Consider the following 24,297-nt stretch of genomic DNA (forward strand, 5'->3'; position numbering starts at 1 on the left):
GCCACATAAATCAGCCACAAACCCAAACCAAATACAATAGAAGACCGTTTGGCCCTTCCCATTAGCAACACTTGACCTTAAATAACCCCGTCCCCCTTCAGACAGACTCAGAACACAAAATGAAATACGCCCCCTTGTGGCGATAAACAAAAAAAGATAAACGGCTTCTACAAACACAAGAGGTGCTTGTGAGCTGGCTGAACTAAGTGAAAAGTGAAAACTTTGTAAGGGAAAACTTTTATTTTGAAGGGCCAGGCCGGAGGCAGGTGTGTGATGAAACGCACAGGCCCGTCCCCGTCGCTGCGGCTCGCGCTGTGTTGGGTTACAGGGGTGTGGCGCCACCATCAGCCATCATTTCCTAATTCACCCGCAACACTGAAGGAGGAAGCGCAGCCATGGCGCAGGGTCTCAAGGAGAGATTTGACAAGTTCCTTCATGAGAAGAACCTCATGACAGATGCTCTAGCGAAAGTCGAAGCCAGAACTGGAGTAAACCGGACGTATATCGCTGCCGGTGAGTAATTTTAGGAGGTGCAAGCGTGGAGGAAAAAGACAGAACGGAAACGGGACGTCATCGTGGTTTTGTTACATATTTCATTGTCTTCTCGTGTATTTAGTACAATAGAGTCGTTACAGTCGCGATACCTCTGTCCAATAATGTTAATTTTGCGAGGAAGAGTGTTTGTGGTGTGATGTCTTCTTTCTCCTCTTCCTCCCCGATAGGAGTCGCAGCGGTGGTCGCAGTTTACCTCGTCATTGGTTACGGAGCCTCCCTGCTGTGTAACCTCATCGGCTTTCTGTATCCAGCCTATATATCGTAAGAATTTGATTATCTAACTACCGTTCTGGCCAGCAGCCCCTCCCAGTATAAACACACCCTGTAAACCCTGAATAAATAGTGCCACCATACGTCATCATATTTCCAGCGCGTTTCTAGACTTTTGGCTCCTCTCCTAGCCCGTTATTCTGAGCGTGACTCCACAAAAACAAAACGACGTACAGTATGTACGACGGCTTATTCTGGCCATAGTGGATAGAAAATGACGCAGCAGATTTCCGCCAAAAAATCTGGGAAATTATCTACATGACCGTAGATGGATATCTAGAGCATTTCTGATATTAATCTTGTTTTTGTTGTTGTTTTTCAAGCATATTTTTGACCTTTCAAGCTCAGAAACGTCCTTTTTTCTAGAAACTGTCAGAGATTATTCTAAAAAGTTGTGTTTATTGGTGGAAATTTACTCTTTTTTTACTACTTAAAATCAGGCCGATTTATTGGCCTGATTTTATCACAAATATAACAATATATCACACTACGTCACAATAGTGTGATACACAATAGGCTGTTATAAGAGGAGCAGAGATGGAGGGAAATTTGTGCAAAAAGTTAAATTTCTTAGCATCTCCAATGCTTACCTGACAAAATGTTCAAACTTCAATGTATGTATGCAAGTTTTCTTAAAGCCGCCATACTTTTCAGGAAAAAATGGGGTGTGCAATCTCATGTTGCAAAGTCTCCTAAACATGAAAAGTAGTGATTTCCAAACTTTGAATTTTTCACAGTATTTTATTTTTTTCTATACAACTATAAGCACAAAATATGCAAACACAGAGGTCAAAGTTCTATAGAAAAGAGAGCTGTGAAACAGATGTACATGTGAAACATACAATATATGATATTGTAATATATATTCTAAATGTTGATGGTTTACCTGTAGATTTTTTTTCTGTATTTTCAGCAATGAAAACAGGATATGGGTCGCTCGTTCTGCAGAAACCTGTGTTTTATCTAGCTGAGTTTACTAAACGGGTTCAACAGAGTCGGCCTTTTGTGTAAAAGTCACCAAATGTTTGTGGTCCCCTATAGTATGAGGCTGAATTAAAGGGGCAGTATTATGTAAAATTGACTTTTTTAGATATACATCGTGTGATGATGTTTTTCTCTCATCAAAACCATACCTGGTGTGTTGCCTTGATTCTTTCATGCATGTTTGAGAAATCCTTTAATCTCCATGACAACTGCATCAGTCTCCAACCTTGAGCAGAAAAATCAAGTTTGTGTCATTTTTGTGTTGCGGTCAAAGCTCACACATAATTCCTTTTAGTTTCGCAAATGGTCCCCGGGTCACACTTTGGAGACCCCTGTTTTAAAATATTCCAAACAAAGTGTCTTTTATTTTGAAACAGTGTAAGAACAACAACAAACAAAAGTCTGGAAAAAAAAGCATTGTACCTAAGTATAGTCTTGAAAACACATAAGGAACAAAATATCTAAACAAGTTTCCTTTTGGTTGATATTGCAAAAATTAACTTAAAACTTTTGTTTTGAAAGGCTGTGTAGCTTTTGTGGCTTTAAACAGATTTTTATTCGCTGGACTGAAGGAATATACAAGATTGTGAAGGTCAAATCTTTTTGTATAGAACATTTCAAAGTGCTGTGCATCATAACAAAATCATACAGACATCAATTATGAAACAAGCAATTACATTTTGTCAAATGCCATCATCAAAGTCATCAAGCAAATACATGTCAAATATCTTGATCAGTGTTTCACTTACTACTGATCAAAGGCAACTCTAAACAGGTGGGATTTTAGCCCTGATTTACATGAACAGTGTTTCAGCTGAGAGGTCTGGAAGGTTGATACAACAACCGCAGATCTTTAAACCATTCAGTGATTTATAAACTTAACAGTATTTTAAAGTCTATTCTCTCAGTGGAAGGACTGTAACTGGCTGATGTTCTCTATTTTCCTTGCTTTAGTCAGAACTCCAGCAGCAGCGTTTTGGATCAGGTGCAGCTGGAGGATTGATTTGTTAGAAGACACTGTTGCAGTAATCAATGTGACTAAAGATAAACACATGGATGAGTTTCTCTAGATCTTGCTGAGAGTCCTTCATCCTGGAAATGATGATGATGATAGAAGGCTTCAGGTGATAGAAGGCCGCCTTTGTAACGTATCTTTATGCGACTCTGAAGGTTAAGGTCACTGACCCCTGTACTAGATTGACCTCAACTCTGTTATGAACAGAACAACTATCAAAAGGCTGCAGTTGAGGTGTACCTGACTGAGAGGTGTTATTATTATTAATATTAAAAGTTGTTCCCAATTATTATCTGAGCTCTTTTTATATATAATAATTGCTTCATCTAGTCAAAAAGATTCTAATAAATTCTTCTTATATATTTATGCTCATGAAATCTATTAAATGTAGTCTCAGTTCTGTGATGTGGCAATATTACAAAGATTTATCTTCAGCTTAAGCCAAACACATTTCCAGTGATCTTTGCCTGAAATATCAGGTGAATATGGATGTGTCAGGACTTGTTTCTGAGACATTCAGGTTCAATGTGGCAATGTCGTTTTTTGAGGAAGGGCACGGGTCCTACCGGTCATACGAGTTCCTCAGTCCATGGTAAACTAGAACCAAATCACGCCTGGCATCCTCATCCTATTTTTGTCACTTCAGTTCTGTTCAGGTTTTAGTCATATCCCATGGGGTAATTGGTTTGCATCAAGCATAAGAAATACAAAAGATAGAAAAAAAACATCCACTAAAGACACCGCATTCATTCTGTTAGTACCTCACAACTACACATATTAGGAGAATTACCTCATGCCATTGTGCATAAAAGTACATTGAGCTCTCAAGATAACATGAATATAAAAAATGTATTTCAGAAACCTAATAAGTGGTCTGGGTATTGCAGTCTAAACCAGGGAGAATAAGCTCATAATGGCTCCAGGAATGAAAGAAACCCCACTGAGCCAGGTTCTGATCCTAGGCGTCCTAAAGCGGCGGCCAGATGGAACAAGGTCAAACTCTCTGTAGAGTGTATGTTCAGGATGTTTGAGAATCAGTTTGGTCCAGGTCTGACATGCTTGGAGTTTATATGTTAGAGTTGGACTTGCTTCACTCCAACTACATTGTTTGCCAGATTAGTGAGCCTCATCAACCTCTTTTTGCTTTACGAGGTAAGAAAAGGAAACAACACCACACAATTCCCTGGGAAAATAAAAAGGCCTTATTGATGCTGTCAACTTTCTGTTATGCAAACATGTAAACTGAGAGCAGGCAAGGAGAGCATTCATTCAGTATAGTGACACACTGCCTGGCCAAAAAAAAAGTCGCCACCAAAAAATGGTCACACTCTCTAATATTTTGTTGGACCGCCTTTAGCTTTGATTACAGCCCGCATTCGCTGTGGCATTGTTTCAATAAGCTTCTGCAGTGTCACAAGATTTATTTCCATCCAGTGTTGCATTAATCTTTCACCAAGATCTTGTATTGATGATGGGAGAGTCTGACCACTGCGCAAAGCCTTCTCCAGCACATCCCAAAGATTCTCAATGGGGTTAAGGTCTGGACTCTGTGGTGGCCAGTCCATGTGTGAAAAAGATGTCTCATGCTCCCTGAACCACTCTTTCACAATGTGAGCCCCATGAATCCTGGCATTGTCATCTTGGAATATGCCCGTTCCATTTGGGAAGACAAAATCCATTGATGGAATAACCTGGTCATTCAGTATATTCAGGTAGTCAGCTGACCTCATTCTTTGGGCACACAATGTTGCTGAACCCAGACCTGACCAACTGCAGCAACCCCAGATCATAGAACTGCCCCCACAGGCTTGTACAGTAGGCACTAGGCATGATGGGTGCATCACTTCACCTGCCTCTCTTCTTACCCTGATGCGCCCATCACTCTGGAACAGGGTAAATCTGGACTCATCAGACCACATGACCCTCTTCCATTCCTCCAGAGTCCAATCTTTATGCTCCCTAGCAAACTGAAGCCTTTTTTTCTGGTTAGCCTTACTGATTAGAGGTTTTCTTACGGCTACACAGCTGTTCAATCCCAACCCCTTGAGTTCCCTTCGCATTGTGCGTGTGGAAATGCTTTTGCGTTCACAATTAAACATACTCCTGAGTTCTGCTGTTGTTTTTCTTCGATTTGATTTGACCAAACGTTTAAGTAATCGCCGATCACGATCATTCAGGATTTTTTTCTGACCACATTTCTTCCTGGAAGACGATGGTTCCCCACCATCCTTCCAGTTTTTAATGATGCGTTGGACAGTTCTTAACCCAATTCTAGTAGTTTCTGCAATCTCCTTAGATGTTTTCTCTGCTTGATGCATGCCAATGATTTGACCCTTCTTAAACAGACCAACGTCTTTTCCACGACCACAGGATGTGTCTTTTGCCATGGTTGTTTAAGAAATGAGGAGTTGCTCATTGCATCAGCTGGGGTTAAATAACTTGTTGCCAGCTGAAAGATAATCGCCTATGCAGTACTTATCCAATAGGAGGCTTGTACCTATTTGCTTAGTTAAATCCAGGTGGCGACTTTTTTTTTGGCCAGGCAGTGTACTAACGTAGCCATGGAGGAGATGCAAAGATCCACAGCTATTTGTTAATTTGGTTGTTATGGAAGAGTGTCTAGATTAAATCCATAAGTATTGCTCTTTGAGGTTTACAACGAGCCATGCAGGAGACACTGCAAGCAGGAGGAAGGAGTCCAATGTGTGGCCCAGTTAAAGTGCAGACCAGAGTCCACATGACAGTTTAAGATGAAATTTGGAAAATGATCATCACAGATGTTCTCTATCCAATTTGATGCAGCTTGAGCCATTTCGCAAAGAAGAATTGGGGTAAAAAAAAAAATCCTGAATGTCCAAAACTGATAAAGAAATGCTCTGAAAGACGTGTAGCTGTAATTCCCACAAGAATTTTCCCCATTAAGAGTTGACTCAACTGATGTTTTGTATAAATTTATGCCATATTTTCCAAATTTGTATTTATTAAAAGAAAAATACTAATCACTTTCTAACTGCTTTTATGTACAATTATGCACCATTTTCTCTTGGTCTATCACATAAAATCCTAAGAAAATATATTAAAGATTGAGGTTACATATTGAAAAATGTATAAAAGTTCAGTAGATCTGAATTATTTCTCAAGCCACTGCACCTATTGCATTTATATTCATATTTGTATATGCACATATAGCAATTGCAGACACTGTGCTAAACAAGAGAGACAGGTTTCTTGTAAGTGATTCATAACATGATGCTCCTGGGTAAAGAATCGGTAAGAAAACAGAGTAATATGTTTTGATATGTAATGGAGGTTAACTGACCACAAATGTCACTGTGGTGGAGAGAAACAACTAGAAGAATGTAGTCACAAGTTGTTGGTCAGGCAACAGGCTGTAGCTAATGAACATTTCAAAAGGAGCTCTGACAAATATAATACCAGGAATACTTGATTATTCAACATAATTATGCACATAAGCTTTTTGACAAATGACTATCAGTTAGTAGAATATACACCAAAGGCTCTTTCAGATCATAGTTCTGCAGTAAACATAAAACCATGAACCTCTCTTCAGATGATGCGAGCCGGTCCATCAGACCACTGAGCCTGTGTTCTTTCAGAGGGCGATGTCGAGATTATGGAGCCAAAAAGGCGTGGCTTTACCAGAGCTGGGGTGGGAAATGTTGGGTACTAAATTTCACCAAGGGTTTTTAAAGGATTTTGTAAAAAAAATAATTTATTCTGTTCTACCTTGTTTCATTGTTTCTTTTAAAATGTTGCGGATGAAAAGAATCAAAGTAATAATAATCAAAATGCACCTTGAAAACAAATGTGGCTGTCTTCTTTGGACACCGCTGGTCTTTATTATTCCTGCATAGTTGAAACTGTTTTAATAATGCAGACTTTCAAATCCATTCAGTGCTTGAAATTTTAATTTTATGCATATCTGTTTATTGATCTAAAATCCAATATAAATAAGGAGAATCAAACAGATGAGAGAACATTTTGATCTCAGGAATTGCTTGTTGACGTCTCTTGGCAGGATCAAGGCGATTGAAAGTGCGACGAAAGACGATGACACAAAGTGGCTGACCTACTGGGTGGTCTACGGATTATTCAGTGTGGCAGAGTTCTTTGCTGATATCTTCCTCTCCTGGTTCCCTTTCTACTATATTGGAAAGGTCATTGAATGCCTCCCATTCTTTTGTCTATTTAGTTACCATCAATACGTCCCATCTACTGGTTGATAAGGCAACCTCTGTCTCTGTTTGCAGTGTGTCTTCTTGGTGTGGTGCATGGCTCCCACTCCTTCTAACGGCTCAATCCTGATCTACCAACGGGTCATTCGACCGTTCTTCCTCAAGAATGAGGGCAAGATTGACGACGCAGTGAAAAACATCAAGGACAAGGCGTCAGAGGCAGCTGACAAATTCAAAGACGAGGGTAAGTACGGAATACTGTTGCTGCTTATTAAACCCTAGATAACTCAATTGGCTTTTTACTCGTTTCTTCTGGGGTTTTTTTATCATTCCTCAAGTATTAGTTTTTTTGCATCATATTTTCTTAATTGCAGTATAAAAACACCATCTTCTCTATCACATAATCAAACAGTTAAATCCTGTACTATAGCTGTCTGGCCATAGTAAGATCTGATAAACACAGGGTTTCATGTACCTGGATGCTAATGTCACTGAGTGTTTGGTTGCTTGATGGTCATGAGAACCAGCAGTACTTTCACTTCATTTTCTAAAATATTGATACAGTTCTCTGTTGGTGTCTTAATACCCATTGGACTGTTCTACATTTTGTGACGTTACAACCACACACTGAAATGTATTTGACTGGGATTCTATAGCTGCGTTTCCATTACAAATGTATGGAAATCTTTGTCAATCTGCTAATGTGAAAACAAAACCTAATTTTTCAATTTGAGTGTTTCAATTAAACAAGAAATAACATTAAAATCACACGTGAACAAGTGTATTCACGTGATACGTCATTAAAAAACTGCAACAGATGTAAACAGTTACATGAAATGTATTCAGAATTTAGCCATGTGTTAGCATTTTTACAGATTGTCTCGTTCTGTCACAGCATGGTGACGGTTTTAACACATTATGTAAAAAACCATAATAATAAAACCTACTTCAAGTTGTTACTCTATTATTGTATTGAGCTAAAAATCATTATCAATATGAACTCCCTTGATAAGAACTGTGTTGTTTAAATCATTATATTTCCAATTCCTCCACAGCTAAGAAAGCCACAGCGAACATGATCTTCGAGGAGAAGAAAAACTTCTAAGACTGATGCCTTCGCACACCGCCGGCTCCGGACCCGACTGTGGTACAGAAGCTAAATGTTTTTAGGTCATCACAAGTGTTGGCTTGAGCTACATGCTGGATGTGTCTCATTTAAATCAGTCTTGCATTTATTAAAGTTGTTTCACATATCTATTAGCCTGTATATGTATTCATCGGCGTGTGCTTCATGACCCAAATAAAAGAGACACATTGAAGTTGTTTTCTCATTCTTCAGCTTTTTGGCTGATTTGTTGTGTAAAGCAGCAACAGATGAACAATAAGCAGGCAGGTGTTTGTCTGCAGTGGTTACTGGGCGAGATTCAGGTACACACTGGACAGACCACCAGTCTGTCACAGAGCAACACACACCTAATGAGCAATTTTAGAAAGGTCAAGCTTTTGGTTATGGGAGGAAGTAAAAATACCCAGAGAGAACACATGCATGTACTAGGAGAACACACAGGCTGCAGGGGAACAGTGCTAACATCTGCTCCACTCTGAATCCCCATCACTGTCTGCTTGGTACATTATAGGATCTTAAAGGGCATACTACAGCAAGCTTTAGGCAGGCTGACGTTGCTGAAAAGTGATGTTGCCAAATTAAATACAACTAAAATTCTGGCAAATTTACAAACAACAAAACTACAACAAAATGTTGTAGTTTTGTTGCTGGTGATCAGCATTTACTCTTCTCACAAAAATGAGGACGTTTACTGATGAGTCGTGCAGCGTTTAGCAGTAGTGAATGGAAGTAGCTGAAAGTTTCACTTTCCACCCTATAACCACCACAGGACTGGAGCTGTCCAAGCGCTGAGGTTGAGATGTTTTAAAGAGACGGTGTTATGCAGAATCAGCTCTTTTGTAGCTTTACATCATGTTATAATGCCATTCCTTCTTTACAAACACACCTGGAGTGTTGTCTTGATTCTTTCATGAAAGTTTGAAAAAAAAAAATCTCCATGGCAACCATTCAACTGTGTAAAACACGTAGGTGGATGTAGCTCCTCCTCAGAGCTGTAGTTTTCAAGTTTCCAAGCTTCCTCTTCACAGAGCAGTGCTCACACACTCAGCTCCTTCAGACTAGCCAGCAGCAATTAGCATCTGATAGAACTGTGCATCATCTGAAGTTAACATGGTTACTTGATTGTTCTATAAAACGGCCATATGTGCAGTAGAAACACATAATGCTGCCCCTTTAACGTGATAAAATGTTGCTCATATTTTATTGCAAAGTGGTGACAGTGTAACTCCTCTACACCTACAGACTGTGATGAAATGAGACTTAATGTTTGTACATAAGCCTTGTAATGGTGTTTTCTATCTGGGTTCAGGCAAATGTACGATGAACATTATTAATGTAAACAGTACTCACCCTCCTTTGTTGTTTGATCCTACTGTTGCTTTTATAATTGATCAACAAGATTGGGCTTTTTTTGATAACAAACCAAAGTTCACAAAAAAAACCTCTTAATGTTAAAATAAAAATTGATTTCTATAAAACAATAACAAAGAATAATGAAACACAGAATAAGTGCTTGCGTAAATAACACCCCCTTGTGACCGACCTCATTCAACAGAGGTCTGGCCAGTTAGTGCTAGTTGAAGTTGGACTGTTGCTTTTACCAACATGAGATCTCAAGGGTTTTACTTCAGGATAGCATTTCGATATTGTTAGCAGTTAAGAATGTAGCCATTCTAGTATAAACGTGATTTGGTCTCCTGTAGGAAGAAACCTCCTCTTCACTACTTTTATCCCGGTTGTGTGCCGTCTCACTGAGCTAATGGACTCTCACTGCTGTGAACAAAACCATGTGATCGCTCTCCCTCATGGAGGAGCAGCATTTGTTTTTCCCCCTGAGGGAAGTGATCCTGTCTCATGACCCAGAATGATGGGATAAGAAAAGCAAGCAGCATTAAGCCACCATATCAAAGGCAGACTGGTGGAGCAGCATGCAGGCATGGAGCTGGATAAAACCTCTGTTTACTGTTAGTTTCTGTTTGGAATGTTTACTTCAACTGCATGTTTCTCAGAAGAAAATGACAAAATGTAAGGAATAAATCAAATTATTCCAAACAACACACCTCAAAACCTTACTAACTCTTAGCTAAACATCCAACTAAAAGGTAATTTTCATTATAATAGTCATTATTATTGTTGTTATTATTATTATTTACAATAAAAGCCAACACAAAAACAATAGAAAAAAACAGACAGACAATTATTAATAGCAATGTACAATACAAAATTTTTATTACATGAGTCAAAATCTTTAACTTAAAAGAATTTGGGAGTCAAAATGAAATATCTTTTTAAGAAACTGGAAGATAAAAAAACAAACAACTGTATTTTAGTTTTGAGAAACCAAAAAGTAATAGGTCTATTCCCCAACAACAGACAAGGTTTATTATTTTTATTAAACAAATACAGTAGTTATACTTTTTTTTATTACTGAAAGTGAATGCTGCAAATCCAAAGCTGAAAAGTGGTTTTGCACATTTGCAAACTGTTACTTAAACAACATAATTTGCACCCAGTTCACAAATTCTGCAAAAAGACTAACAAAAAACTCCAAAACAAAATAAAACAAACAACAACAAAAAAGAACAAAAGTGGTTTTAAAAGACAAAAACTATATGTCATACCCAAAGATAATCATAAGAACATGTAAAGTTTTCGGTGCTAATTTTGCACTAATTAAATGTTTTAGGCTCCAGTTGCATCACCTTGGTGTGCTGGCTGGCCCTGGGACGTTCCAAACAGGTGATTTTGAGTCTGGATTTAAAGAAGGAGAGGGAGTCAATGTTACAGAAAATACAATTGGAGATCGGACCAGCTGAAAGTTCTGCTTCCTGTAGTGCTGAGGTGTGAGGAAGATACAGTGACATGGGTGGAGGAGGAAGACCTGAGGGAGTGGGTGGAGGTGGTGATGTAGAGTTTGATACTGTAGATTTTGTGCCTACGAGGAGAATTTCAGTTTATCATCTTTAATCTTTAATTTTTACTTAAGACAGTAAGTAAAATCTGTCTTACTGTTTTAAGACAGATTTAAAACAGGTGAGTCTCAACTGACTCAGTCTCAACTGAGGTGAGACTCAGTTGGGGGTCCCACCAACCGAGATGGTGAGAGATGGGGGTGGGAGAGTATAGCTAGGTTTGCTAGAGAGGCAGAGCTGGGTTTCTTCTGCAAGACAGTGGAAGAGGATGTTAAAGTTAAGGAAAATATTGTCGAGGGAGATGTAAGTGATGAAGAGGAGGAGCCCCAGGACACAGCCCTGGGGAACACCAGAGGTGATGGGAAAGTTGAGATCTGAACGACTTGAATGAGAGATAAAACTGGAACCAGGTTAGTTGGTGCTAATGGAGATTAATAGAGGATAATCTGTTGAGGAAGATGGAGTGAGTAATATGTCCAAAGGCTGAACTTAGAGCGAGGAAGATGAGAATAGAGTAAACCGGAATCAGCTGCAGGGGATCACTGTGATTTTCAGTTGAAGTTATTATGACGAGGACGGAAACCGGACTGGAACCTTTCATACAGACTATTGTATTGTTGCCGCAACGTTTTGTACACAGCGCCATCTGCTGGCCTTCCACCATACCACAAGACAAGACAAAAAGATACTTTTCATCCTCTCTCTCAGATAAGAGAGAGAAAATATTTTTATAGTTTATGCTTTTTACAGTAAAAATTTAAAGAGTCCACAAGAATAAAAAGAAACCAACAGACGGATAAAAATTGGTGTTGAATCAGTTTTTTAATTGACTTCAAGCCACTTGGATCAAACATTATTGCTTTATACTTTTCATCTGTAACATACACCATGACTCAGCGCAGAATTTATTATTTATGATCTGAAGAAGAAAAAGTCCAGTATTAAAACTCACCTCTGAGACAAATCTCCAGGTTTTACTGGACCAGCAGATTTGGGTGTGAGATTTCCCAGCTGATTAATCTGAGGTCTGCTGACCTTCCTTCATTATTCCTAGAATAAACGTGATCTGTTCTAGCTTCCAATGACTAAATGATAGGTTGGTTCAGATGTAACGTTTGAACATTACATTGGTTCTAAAACGGGTACAGAGGGTGAAATAAGAAATAAAACCCTGATAGAATTTTCTCCATCTTGAATATAATTGCTGCATGCTTTTCATGTGATGCTTTGTTCCTCTCTGTGTAACCAGGAGTTATTGAGAAATGTAACTGAATCAAAGTCAGAGTATTAGTTTAATATTAGAGTTATTACACCTCTATTGCAGTTTTATCTGCAGTGAAGTCATTTTTTTTATCAGAGGAGTGTACTCTTTTGGACGAAGCCCTATCTCCCCTCAGAGAGCTGCCATTACAACAACATTCTACGAGTCATTTATAGATTTTATTTAGAATCCACAAAATACAAAATGATTTTTTTTTTTTTAGAAAGTTGACAACATACAGCAACACAGGAAGTCTGACCTTTACAAGAAAATAATTCAAGTGAAAAACAAATATTCTCCTCAGGATCCTGCAGTGCTTTCTTGTTAAAAGACACATGAAAATAAATACTCCCCGAAAGACTGGTGAATGGTCGATCTGGAAGTCAGATCATACAGTTTGTTCTCCTCATATGTAAAAATCCCAACAGCGCCATCTTGTGCTTGTGTTCTATCTATTCGTCCCAGAGCCATGTGTGCTGTGTATCAAAGGTCGACAGGAGGGCCGAACAGTTCCATGGTCTCCACGACGAGCGACAGGTGGTCCAGGAAGGAGTTGACGGACACTCTGAGGATCCGCGCTTCGTCTGCGCTCCACCTCCTGAAACACAGACACAGACGGTCAGAGAGGAGGCGGCAGGCCGACCGGCGGCTGAACACAGACACAAACGCTCCGATCGCTCACACAGACAGCGTGCTGCCAGACACGCTCAGCCGCTTGCTGATGCCACCTCTCCTCGGCTCCCGGTCCGGGGACAGGGACCTCAGGGCCACGGTGGCCTCACGAGACGATGGGAAGGGGATGTCCAGGATGCTGCAGGGCGGTCAAGGAAGACTGGCCGAGTTGTCTATGTTGCTACTTGGTAAAGTTTAGAGCAAGTACTACAGCATGTTTTTGCTCCCAATCCTTGCTTCTACCTTCCACTCAACTTTCCATGAACACGCTTGAATACCACACTCTGTAAGCAACCACCTTCTTTAGCAAGTACCATTTGCCGGTTTTTGGGTCATGTGATTAAGATGTGTCCAATATTTTACTTTTTAGAAATATTTTTTAAGAGAATATTTTTGTTATTCATTTCATATGAAATGAATAACATTTATTATTGTTGTTATTATTGAATAACAACAATAATGTTGTTATTCATTTCATATGAATAACAACATTTTCACATGAATAACAAAATTTATTTTTGTTATTCATTTCACTTTCTGAAATGAATAACAAAAATATTATTTTTTTAGATGTACCTCATCCCAGGTGTGTGTGCCTCGTGCCAACTAAAATGTTGTGAACTAACCAATCAGAAGCCTACAAAGCAAAGACCGTGTCATGTCGGATTCCCCAGACAGTAATCACTGTATATACAGTATATCATATACTTTCTACTCTATTATTGGGATATTTCGAAAATATAAATAACTTCGACAGTCCTAACCGACCGAAACCAGGCACAGTTTAATGTCAGGCAGTGAGAAAAAGCTCCTCCACTCCTAAAAATCTCCAAAGAACCACAAACACCAGAACAGAACTCTTCATTAATAGAACCAGAACCGAACCGAGCTGAAAGCAAGCAGACCTGAAATCTAAATCCTGACATTTCAGTTGAAGCGCACCGCCACTATAGTCCGCATGTGAAATAAAAGGATACAACTCCAGCTTGCCGGTTTCTTGGTTTGTTTCTGTCGCCATTGCTGTTGTTTTGAAGGGACTGAACTGGACGAAGAACAAGAAGAAGAAGAAGAAGCGTTTTCCACGTGAATGGCGGTGTGCTCCTGCCCCCTGTGGCGAGGCGCAGTAGCACAACAGTAAATGCGGGCAGAAAACCAACTTACAGCCGAAATATTTAAGCAGAAAACGCATAAATTTATCCTTTGTGGGATAAAATGTCAGATTTTTAAAAAAAGCAGTTGTATGTGCGTTTTTTCGACATTATAGAATATAGACAAAGATTTGCGGACATTTGTGATGGAGATGCAGCTATTGTTATGCAAGCTGATCACTGACAACTTTACACAAAGTGTCACATTTCAGTACTTCCTATGAAAAGATTAAAAAAACGTATTTACAAAAATGTGAGAAATGCACGTCACGCTTGTGAGATACTCTATGTAGTTAATCATAATTCATCATTCAACAAGGAAGGATTAGTTTTTAAATTGGGATAGCTTTTATCCCTTAATAACTAAATGTATACTTTGAAAACTTGATTTTGTATTTACTCAGATTATCTGTGATGATAAATCAAAGGTAACAAAACAGTGAAAACAACAGAACTTTTCCCAGCACTGAAAATTGGATCTATCTTGATTAAAAACAGAGCCAGTCTGCGGAAACGTAGCAGGCTCTGAACACTCGGGTGTTTTTCCGTGGACCTGGCTGAGGAGATGGGAGCAGAGGGGGTGGATGTGGGTGATGCTTATCAGCGCCCTGTGACCTCCGGGCTTCCTAAGGCTCACAACTTCCTGTGGTCAAAGCAGGCTCCATGTGGAAAAGTCAGCTCCTCCGCCAAGTCTCACACTTCACTGATATCTGACCCTCAGATAAGACACACACTATTTTCCACATCTCACACACAAAAACAACAGTCCATCGGTTCCTGAAGCAGGTTATAGAGGAAGTCAGGGGGTCAAATAGGACCTGAGGGGTCCTGATCCTCACTTCCAAAAAAACAAAACTTTAATAGTCTGAAAAACAGCAATTAAATAGAAATCATTTTACAGTCAGGATTCATAAAGGTGAAAAACGTTCATAAAGATAAAGAACAGCCCTTCTACCATCATTAGATCTCCTTTACTTAACTATTCATCTGATGATGTTTTTAAATATTAAATGATTGACGTTATGATTAGTTCTTCAGTAGCCTTTTTTCTTTTTTTTTTACCAAAGCCTTGTTTCAGGTAAGAATATGTCGAAGTAGTGCAATTCTTATTGGGTACAATTTCTGGCTCTTCCATTCACCTCCTGCTTCCATCCCTCATGAGCGTCACGTCTTCTTGTGACGCACCTCACAGGAAACGCGGGGAACGTGACAGGAATCAGATCCACCAACTGAAGTGAAAAAAAACTGTTTTATGTAAATTAAGCTCCATGGCTCAAGTGAGATTTATCCGTTTTAATGACTTCCCTATCGTGATTTATTTATTTATTTTTTTAATGTAGAGAACATGTTTAAGTATTTTATGAAGCGCAAAGACCGAAGAAAGTTTACCGTAACTCGTGCTGTGTGGTGGAAATATCCAATTAACTGCGGGGGTTAATTCCACACATGAATAAACCACGAGCTGAACGCTGCGTGGAAACGGCGCGCTGTGATTGGTTTCCTCAGAACGGGCTCTGTATAAATACCCGCTGTGGTGTTAGAGGAGTCACGAAGACCGAGCATCTGGAACCAGCTGTGAACCACACACCGCCTCCTCATCCTCATCTTCATCTTCAATTTCATCAGCAGCGTAGAAGAAGAAGATGCTGCGCCGCTCCGCTCCGCTCCTCCTCCTCTGCTCCCTCTGCCTCGCCTCCGGCTTCCAGATGCCGCCGGAGGAGGCCGCTCCCCGCCGGGCACGCTTCTCCTCCAGCAGCCCGAGTGAGTGTCTGCTCTACCCGCTGCCTCTGGCTGTTCTTCCCGTTCTCCTATTGTTCACTCATTGTTTTGACATTTGTTTTAAAATTTATATCACAGCCTGGAGAAGTCCACCTTTTACTTGTAAATAATTTTAAGAGCATTATTTTCTAATTAGGAGGACGTCGTCAGGTATGGGTCTAATAAGATTAAGCTCTGCAGTCAAATAAGATATATCATAAAATATCTTATCTTATGTTATTCTAAGAAATCTACTACATTATCTCTGTAATGCAGTGGAAATAATTTCAAGGTCTTATAAGATATAATATAAATAAAGACAATAGTTGTAACAACCATGATGAGCACCTTCAGAGTTACTTGCATCTTTTGTTTATCCATTACTTATTTTTTAAGCGCTTCAGTGGTACTGAAAAGAGATCACTTTGAGTGTTCTGCTCAGTGTTAACTTCCACACTGAAATACATTGGATGATTATTTTTCAGTGCATCTTTATATAATTAAACAGAAAAACACTGTTTTACATTGTTTAATTTTAAGCTCATATGAAAAAAATTGGCGTTTTGAAAATGTAACCCAAAGAAAAATATTGAATTTCAGTCATAACGTAATGTTTTATAAGAAATGTAGCAGCAGTTAGCAGATGAAAAATGAAGCCTGAAGTTCATCTTTGTCTGGAAATGTTTTTCATTATGTCCACCTTTACTTGATTAGTCTGCTTATTTAGAATATCCACAGTCGCCGTGGAACCACATAGCATTTAAAGTGGAGTGTGTTTGTCATGTGAAACGTTTTCCTGTTAAACGTCTCCTCTGAACGTGTCGCTGCAGCCGATGTGGCCAGATGTTTGAATGGCGCCATGGCTGTGGGCTGTGGATTCTTCTCCTGCCTTGAAAACTCCACCTGCGACACGGACGGGATGCACGAGATCTGCGAGCTGTTCCTTCACGCTGCGGCCACCTTCAACACAGAAGTGAGTCCCTCCACCCGTTCTGCCAGTTCACCCGGCCGGGTCTCAGTCTGACTCCTGTTGCTGTTCTTCAGGGTAAAACTTTCGTGAAGAAGAGTCTGCAGTGCATTTCCCAGGGCATCTCTAGCAAAGTCTTCCAGGCCATCCGCCGCTGTAACGTCTTCCAGACGATGATCGCTGAGGTTCGTAGGCCCAGAAATGTTCATGTAGATGTGAGATTGTCCTCTGAATCATGACTCTGGTTTTTATCATCATAGGTAAATCACTGGCAGTCATACAAAATCTTACCTTTCTTTTCATTATGTTCCTCTATTTTTATTTACTTTGCTGCTTTGCTTGTAAGTTACAGGCTGCTGGCTTTGCCACATTCGCAAGATATGTTGCCTCTTTGCTCAGCATGTTAGATATAAACTGTCACTTTTAATTTGGATGCTGCATCTTAACCTGGTTAATAGTGGATATATCATGTCTTTAAATCCCTCCGTTTCACACGTAAATCATTCATTTATGGTCTACATAAAATAAAACTGCACTGGTGCAGTTTTTAAATGTGATTGAGACATTTAACGCACCGACTCCCCTCCAGGTCACAGATCGTTCCACTCCACCACATTCGGCCATTTTTGTAGTTTGATAGCAGCGATATGATTATCTACCAGCAGAGAAACTTTTTATTCCAAAGTTTATCAAACATGTCAACAACAGAAGACTAGTCCATCCAACATTACATGTTGGAGCCAAAGTCTGACCCAGAGCTGGAGGATGAAGACAGCCAACCTGCAGAACCACGTATTCAGATGAAAGCATCACAGTGGAGTTATTACTATATTGACATCCATATCAACTACCTGCAGTATGGAGTGTAGTTTAACTACAGTGTCCATGCATGTCAGATAATAATAATAATAATAATAATAATAATAATAATAATAATAATAATAATAATAATAAAATTTTTATGCTATGAAGTAAACAAAGCCTCGACATAATTAAGGAGCTACTGTAGCTATGGGAACGTCAAGAAAGTCACTGAATCCATTTAGGTCATTTTTGTTCCCCAAGACAAAAATGGCAAAAACTAAACCAAATAATTATAATCAGAACATACAGTTATAGTACAGTTATAACGTTAAGGAGGCAGCTAAAAGCTAGCACACCGCGCTAACAGAAGCAGAAGGCTCAATGCTGCTATCATTTTGTGCTAGTTAAAGTTTGAGGGATATTGTGGTCAATTATACAAACTCATGAATGGCATTGAAAGTCCTGAAACTATGTTGTGTTGCGACTTCAGTCATGGAATCAGGCCCATTTTTATACTTCTGTACTACAGTGGGGGTTTTTTAATCACTCTGTTCCCACCTCGTCAAAGGTTCAAGAGGAATGTTACACCAGTCTGGACATCTGCACTGTGGCTCGGACAAACCCCGATGCCATCGGAGAGGTGGTGCAGGTTCCCACTCACTTCCCCAACAGGTGAGCTCAGACATCCGTCAGTAAGACATAATGAAGCCACAACTGTAACAATACTGAGCAAAACTTAGTTATCTGATATCTTACCCCAGACTCATGTAAGTCAAACAGATTCCACATGTCAATTTTTTTTATCTTCTTTTGTTGCATGACTGTCAGTTTTATTTACATTACGTAGCATTAAGAGTTACAGGAGTTTACATAAGCAGAGAGTTCTCTGACTATTCCAATGTGTGCCTGGCAACAGAAAAAGACCAACTACAAAACTAAATCACACTAACACACATCTGAGGAGCGCCATTTTGGTTGTAGCCAGTTGGGGTCACTGTTTGCACAGTTTGTCTGAGCATCATACAATATCCATATGAACAACAGACTGCAAACAACAGAACAACTCAGAGAAATATGGCAGGGGGGAATTAAACTGTGAAAAATGTAATACAATGAACATGTTTTCTACTTGACATATTTACAAAATACTTTCTGCTGTGCTTTATGCTTAAGTTTCTGCTAGTTAAGCTCACTAGCAAAAACATTTAAATGTTGTCTTTAAAGCAACATTTAAAGTTGCTTTAAACTTTAAATGTTGCTTTAAAGACAACATTTAAAGGTGCAGTGTAAGGCTTTTATAAAGAAATATATTACTGTAATTATTACTGTATTTGTTGAAACAAGTATGGTGTGAGACAGACACAATATTGACACAATATTCATATTTTCAGTTTATTCAAAAACTTTTGAAAACCAGGCATCGTGTTAGTTCCACTTCACAATTTTGCTCTACTTTATGTCGGTGTGACTAATAAAACGCCTGATACAGTGAAGTTCACATTTGCAACCTGACAAACTGTGGAAGAGTTGAATGGGCATGAAGACTTTTTGCAAACCACCTCGTGACCCTGAGTCTGCATTGTCTGCTGAAACCACAGGTACTACAGCACGCTGCTGCAGACGCTGCAGGCCTGCGACGAGCAGACGGTGTCAGCGGTGAGGACCGGGGTCATGACCCGCCTGGGGCCCGACATGGAGAGCTTCCTGCAGCTCGTCCAGAACAAGCCCTGCACCCCCAGCTCCGACTCCACAGCATTCAGCAACCCGGCCAGCTGGAAGAACATGCCCGTGTTCAACATCCAGCCCGGCTTCAGGGGTCGCGACCCCACCCACCTGTTTGCCAAGAGATCAGCGGACACCCAGGGGAATGAGGGAGGGGCCCAAGCTGACGAGTAGATGGCAAAGATCAGAACAAAAAAGATTGTTGTGTTGTAATTTGGGGGATTTTTTTGATTCTCTTAGGTCATCCACCAGGTAACTGATGTGATCTTGTTACATCATAATACTCTTATTACAATTGATATTTATTGTCCTAAATTAATTTATTAGGCTGCCATGGTGGTATGTTTAAATTAGCCAGAGGATAAGAAGCAGGGTGAGGCGTTCATGCTGGTCATGGAGCTTTTCACTGCCTCGTTTTACTGCTCTACAAATCACTTTACAAGCTGTTTGTTATGTTGAAAAAATGTTTAAATGTCCATCAAAATGTGGGATTCAAGTTGGTTTGTTGGAAAATTAGAAATAAATGCGCTGATATAAATTTGACTGGATTATTTCCACTGAATGTTTTTCATAACATTCACACTGGCAAAAAAAAAGAACCGTATGTTTATAAGAAGTTTATTATTTTTTCTATGTCAGCCATGTTTGGGCTAAAACAGGTTGATAAGAGCACAACGTCCACACATTTACCTGCATTTTCTAATTATACAGAATTCACACTTAAAAACATGTAGCAACTTAGTTTTACCAGAAAATGTGCAGAAATATTTCTGAATCCAGGCAGATTTATGCTCTAACAACATTCTCAGCTATTGTATAAACGCTTTTCTTTTACTATCAAAGAAGCTAAGCTAATATCATGTACTTGCGGACATCTGCCACCAGATGACGTACAAACTGTTTCGCTGTCAGTCATTGCGCGTCCTATTCATTGTTTTCTTCTTTAAAATGAGGTATTAACAGACGTGCTGAGTTGGCAGATCTCAGGATTCTCTGTGATGAAAAAAATCACAGGTTTTAAGGCCCAGGCTGTTGGTAAATATAAATGATCTCTATAACATCTAGAGCACACGTGTCAAACTCAAGGCCCGTGGGCCAAATCCGGCCCGCCGTAGCTTTTTATGTGGCCCTCTAGATTCTAGACTAAACACTGCGTGTGCTTAAATATTATGTTTTCAATCAAATCAATGTAGTTTTTATCTATTTACTGCCAAATTATATCAATTAGTCCCTCCAGTGTTTTGAGAATTATCATGGAAATTCACACAAAATCAACAAATCCCCACTTTTTTGTGCTAATACATAATTTGCAGATTATGTATGCCTCAGTCTTAACTGATGTCAGATTATAGACCATAATCGACACAGCAAGTAATAAAAAGTCGCTTTTATCATTATAAATAAGCGCAAATATTGCAAATATTTCCAAATTAGTACCACAAACACTTTGATCTTTATTACAAAAATCACAAAAAGAATCACGGAATCCTGGAGGGACTGGAAAGATGTTCAATAATATTATTTAATGTTAAGAATAAATTGATATTTTAACAGTTTGTGTATGGGTTTTATCAATACATTCTGGCACAACAGGCCCTTTTAGAGCATTCATGATCTTGATTTGGCCCAAAACGAAAATGAGTTTGACACCGCTGATCTAGAGCAATATTAGCCTCTTGTATTAATAAAGCAAAAGTTAAACAACAGTTTCTATTTTTAGGAAGGACTGATGTACAAACACATATCATTATACCTCTTCTGATTTTACGCTTCTAACATTGTTCAAGTCAACTTCCTCTGTAGAAAATTCTAAAAATATATAATCAGAAATCACTATATATATAAATATACAAACAAATTATATGAAAGACATTTATAGGACAAAGATTAAGCCAAAGTGAAAAAAATTGATTCACTTTGGAATCACTTCGTGTAGAAATGACTCAGCAACTTTTTGCTGTCTGATTTGTTTTTCATTTCTCTGTTAAAATATGTGGAGGTTCTTATTTAAGGACGCCTGTACGTCACAGACTCTGTCAGCCTTTTATTTAAACATTGTAACTGCTTTAAAAGTGTCTCTGCAGCCTGCTGGGAACACCAGAACATGCAAAAGAAATGAAAATATTGTGTAAAAGTGCAATATTTTTAGCCAGTCATTTCAGAAATTGAAAATGTCATTTGATAGAGATTCATTAAAGAGTAAAATATGCCTTTTTTTTTTTTCATTTTAGCGATTATGACTTACAGGTAAAGAAAACCCAAAATTCAGTGTCTCAGAAAGTAAGAATATCACATCAAACACAGAAAAATATATGTAGATGAACATTTATAACATTTCTCACAAGTGAATTTAACCGAATCCATAAAGAAATGCAGCTGCCCTGACAGTGACGTGTGTGAAGAAGAAATATGTGACACCTCTGTCCAGGCAGGTTTGGCGCTCAACTGAAGGTGCAAACTGGCCCCACGCCGGCGCTCACTCAGCCATCGGTTGCCATAGGCAACAACTGACCCATGATGGCTTCTCACCACCATGTTATGGCCCATTACCCCCCGCTCTTCCCTGGGGGGGCGTCCATCTTTCCTTCCATCCCTTGGGCCAGGGCTTGCTGACAGGAAGGTGGGCAGCCGCGTTTCCAGGAATCCCATCAGTGTAACAGCAGGCTGCTCTGTGTGTTCACTGAAGCGATGGGAGCCACCGCATCACTAATGAAGCAGAGTTCAGGCTGCGGGGACGCTGAGCTGTTCCAGTTAAAGTGTAACTCAGCTCAAAAGCTAAAGCTTCCTGATTTCACTGGAATCAAAGCCTGGAGGAGACATCTCCCATTTTACTCTGACTTCCTCAGGGCAGCAGGCCCTTTAAACCTGCAGTATGTAACTTTCATAAAAATATGTTGTTTTTTCCCACATACTGTCACCACGTCCTCACCGTTTAATAAGAGATGAATAATCCGTGAAAAGATCATTGTCCTCCACCTCCTCCCTGAGCTGCTACTGTCATCTGAAGACCAAAAGCCACCAATCAGAGCCAGGATGAGGGTCTTAGTGTTGTCGATCAATCTCATGTACTTGCTACTAAATGTGCTAATGGTGGAGAAACAACTTACTGTTACAGAAAAACCGTCGGTCTCCAAGCTAACTAGCCTGACCTCTGGGAGAAGGCAGAGGAGCTTTATTGTTAGCTTTAGTCCTTGTCTTTATTCAGGGACCACTTGCTCTCTGCCATACATGGAAACTTCATTGCTGTGAAACGTATTTGCCCACTACTGATTTTTTTTTTGTTTGTTTTGGGGGGTTTTGTCACTGACTGTATTTCCATTCACCATAAAATTGCACAAAGTCTGGACCTGCAGTCGGCTGACAATCTATGGCAAGTGCCAATGAAAAACCAAACAACAAAACCTACTCAACTTGCAACGTGATGAAATGTGAAAAAGTTCAAAATTTTTGCAGGGGACAAAACTATGAAACACTGTGATATTTAACAAAAATGAAATATTTGTCTTGCAGAGGTAAAACTAACTAGAAATTCCCATGAATAAATAAGATCTTCCCAGTTAATGCTAAGACACCTTGCTGTTGCTGTACTAGTGTTAAAACACATGGACATTGCACAAACTTCAGTCGTTAATTTTGGTATTTTTACTATTTTACTCTGAATTCCTACATGTCTCAGTTTTATAGTTTGCTGAGGTTCCTGCCACAGCACTTCCTCTGGTAGTAACTCAGCCTTTCATGGCAGTCTGAGAGCTCTGAGGGATGAAATTGATGCCAGGACTGCAGCAAACAGGAAGAAGAGCTCAGCATGAGGCTGCAGCTTAACACACACAGCAGTGGACTGTCAGGCCGGGGGGCTGCAGAGGAAATAAAATGTCACAGACTGGAGCACATGATGGACGATCTCCCACGTTCCTCTTTATGGTAGAAAAGAAAGTGTGGAGCTACAAAAAGGCTACTTAACAATCATCGGGGAGAAGAAGCAGAGCAGTAGAGCAGTTAGATAAAAAAACGGACTGTGTGACAATGGAACTCTGCTTCTTGCAATTTGCCTTCTTGGAGCCAACACACACATTGAGAGAGTTTCTGCTGAGGGTAAAAAGCCCTCAAAGTTTATTCCTGAGAATCACACCCACACTACAAATAGCAGCTTGTACAACAACCATCAGTGTTTCCATCACAAACGTGCCGTCTATATTCTCACAAAAAAAAAAAACACACACACACACACCCACACATAAGCTTGTTTACACAAGTAACCAAAAATCATGGCAGCGACGGATGTAAACAGTTACTTGAAATATCTTCATAATTCAGCCATGGTGTCAGCAACAAGCCCCGGCTCCTTGGGAGCTGCACTTTTTGGAAATTGTAGTCTGCGATTTTACAGAGGAATTATGGATTCAACAAGTTAGAGTGACACATAACTTTTTATGAACTGTGAGTTGCTGTGAGAGCTCTGGTGGAACCAGCTGCACGTTATCTGAATAATTAAGTAATTAAATAAATAAACAAACTATCACTTTCCTGCCATTCCTCATTGTAGTTTTCTCCAGTAGTAACATCCGGCTGTTGATCATGTGACTCCTGTAATGCAAATAAAAATGTTCCCATTGCAGTCTTGCTAAGTACATCTACTTTAATACGGCTAAAAAAAAACCCATCTCCTCCTACCACAAATCTATTATAGATGTGAGTTCTTTTTAAATTGGCGTGTTTTCATTAAGCAAACTGATTTTCGTAATGCCAATTGGAGCAATTCTATGTTTGTTTTCTGCTTGCAGGAGACACCATAATCATGGTCCAAGACTTGAGGACAAAACTTGGCTAAACCGTATTGATAAAAGGAAATTTAAGCCGAAACGTACAAAAATATTCAGATGATATTCAGTCCTTATGAAAGACGGACA

General features: G+C 39.5%; 3 protein-coding genes and 1 long non-coding RNA gene across 4 annotated transcripts; 2 read left to right on the plus strand and 2 right to left on the minus strand.

The window, feature by feature from the left end:
• Window positions 1–322: 322 nt before the first annotated feature.
• Window positions 323–8,342, plus strand: reep5 (receptor accessory protein 5). The gene is made up of 5 exons (XM_028025985.1): window positions 323–513; window positions 723–816; window positions 6,864–7,002; window positions 7,096–7,264; window positions 8,076–8,342. The coding sequence occupies exons 1-5, from the start codon at window positions 396–398 to the stop codon at window positions 8,123–8,125; spliced, it is 570 nt and encodes a 189-aa protein (XP_027881786.1). The 5' UTR covers window positions 323–395; the 3' UTR covers window positions 8,126–8,342.
• LOC114149885 (uncharacterized) lies at window positions 1,765–22,525 on the minus strand. The gene is made up of 3 exons (XR_003596628.1): window positions 22,410–22,525; window positions 15,995–15,997; window positions 1,765–1,777 (listed from the first exon to the last, which is right to left on the minus strand). It is a non-coding gene; the product is annotated as an uncharacterized LOC114149885 (long non-coding RNA).
• On the minus strand, window positions 11,864–14,108 carry lage3 (L antigen family member 3). Its single transcript, XM_028025986.1, has 3 exons — window positions 13,969–14,108; window positions 13,002–13,130; window positions 11,864–12,917 (listed from the first exon to the last, which is right to left on the minus strand). Exons 1-3 carry the CDS (start codon window positions 14,007–14,009, stop codon window positions 12,803–12,805), a joined length of 285 nt encoding a protein of 94 aa, XP_027881787.1. The 5' UTR covers window positions 14,010–14,108; the 3' UTR covers window positions 11,864–12,802.
• On the plus strand, window positions 15,672–19,928 carry stc1l (stanniocalcin 1, like). Its single transcript, XM_028025984.1, has 5 exons — window positions 15,672–15,900; window positions 16,728–16,870; window positions 16,942–17,049; window positions 18,237–18,340; window positions 19,267–19,928. Exons 1-5 carry the CDS (start codon window positions 15,783–15,785, stop codon window positions 19,562–19,564), a joined length of 771 nt encoding a protein of 256 aa, XP_027881785.1. The 5' UTR covers window positions 15,672–15,782; the 3' UTR covers window positions 19,565–19,928.
• Window positions 22,526–24,297: the final 1,772 nt, after the last annotated feature.

The sequence above is a fragment of the Xiphophorus couchianus genome, chromosome 8 (genome assembly GCF_001444195.1).
Source record: "Xiphophorus couchianus chromosome 8, X_couchianus-1.0, whole genome shotgun sequence".
NCBI lineage: Eukaryota > Metazoa > Chordata > Actinopteri > Cyprinodontiformes > Poeciliidae > Xiphophorus > Xiphophorus couchianus.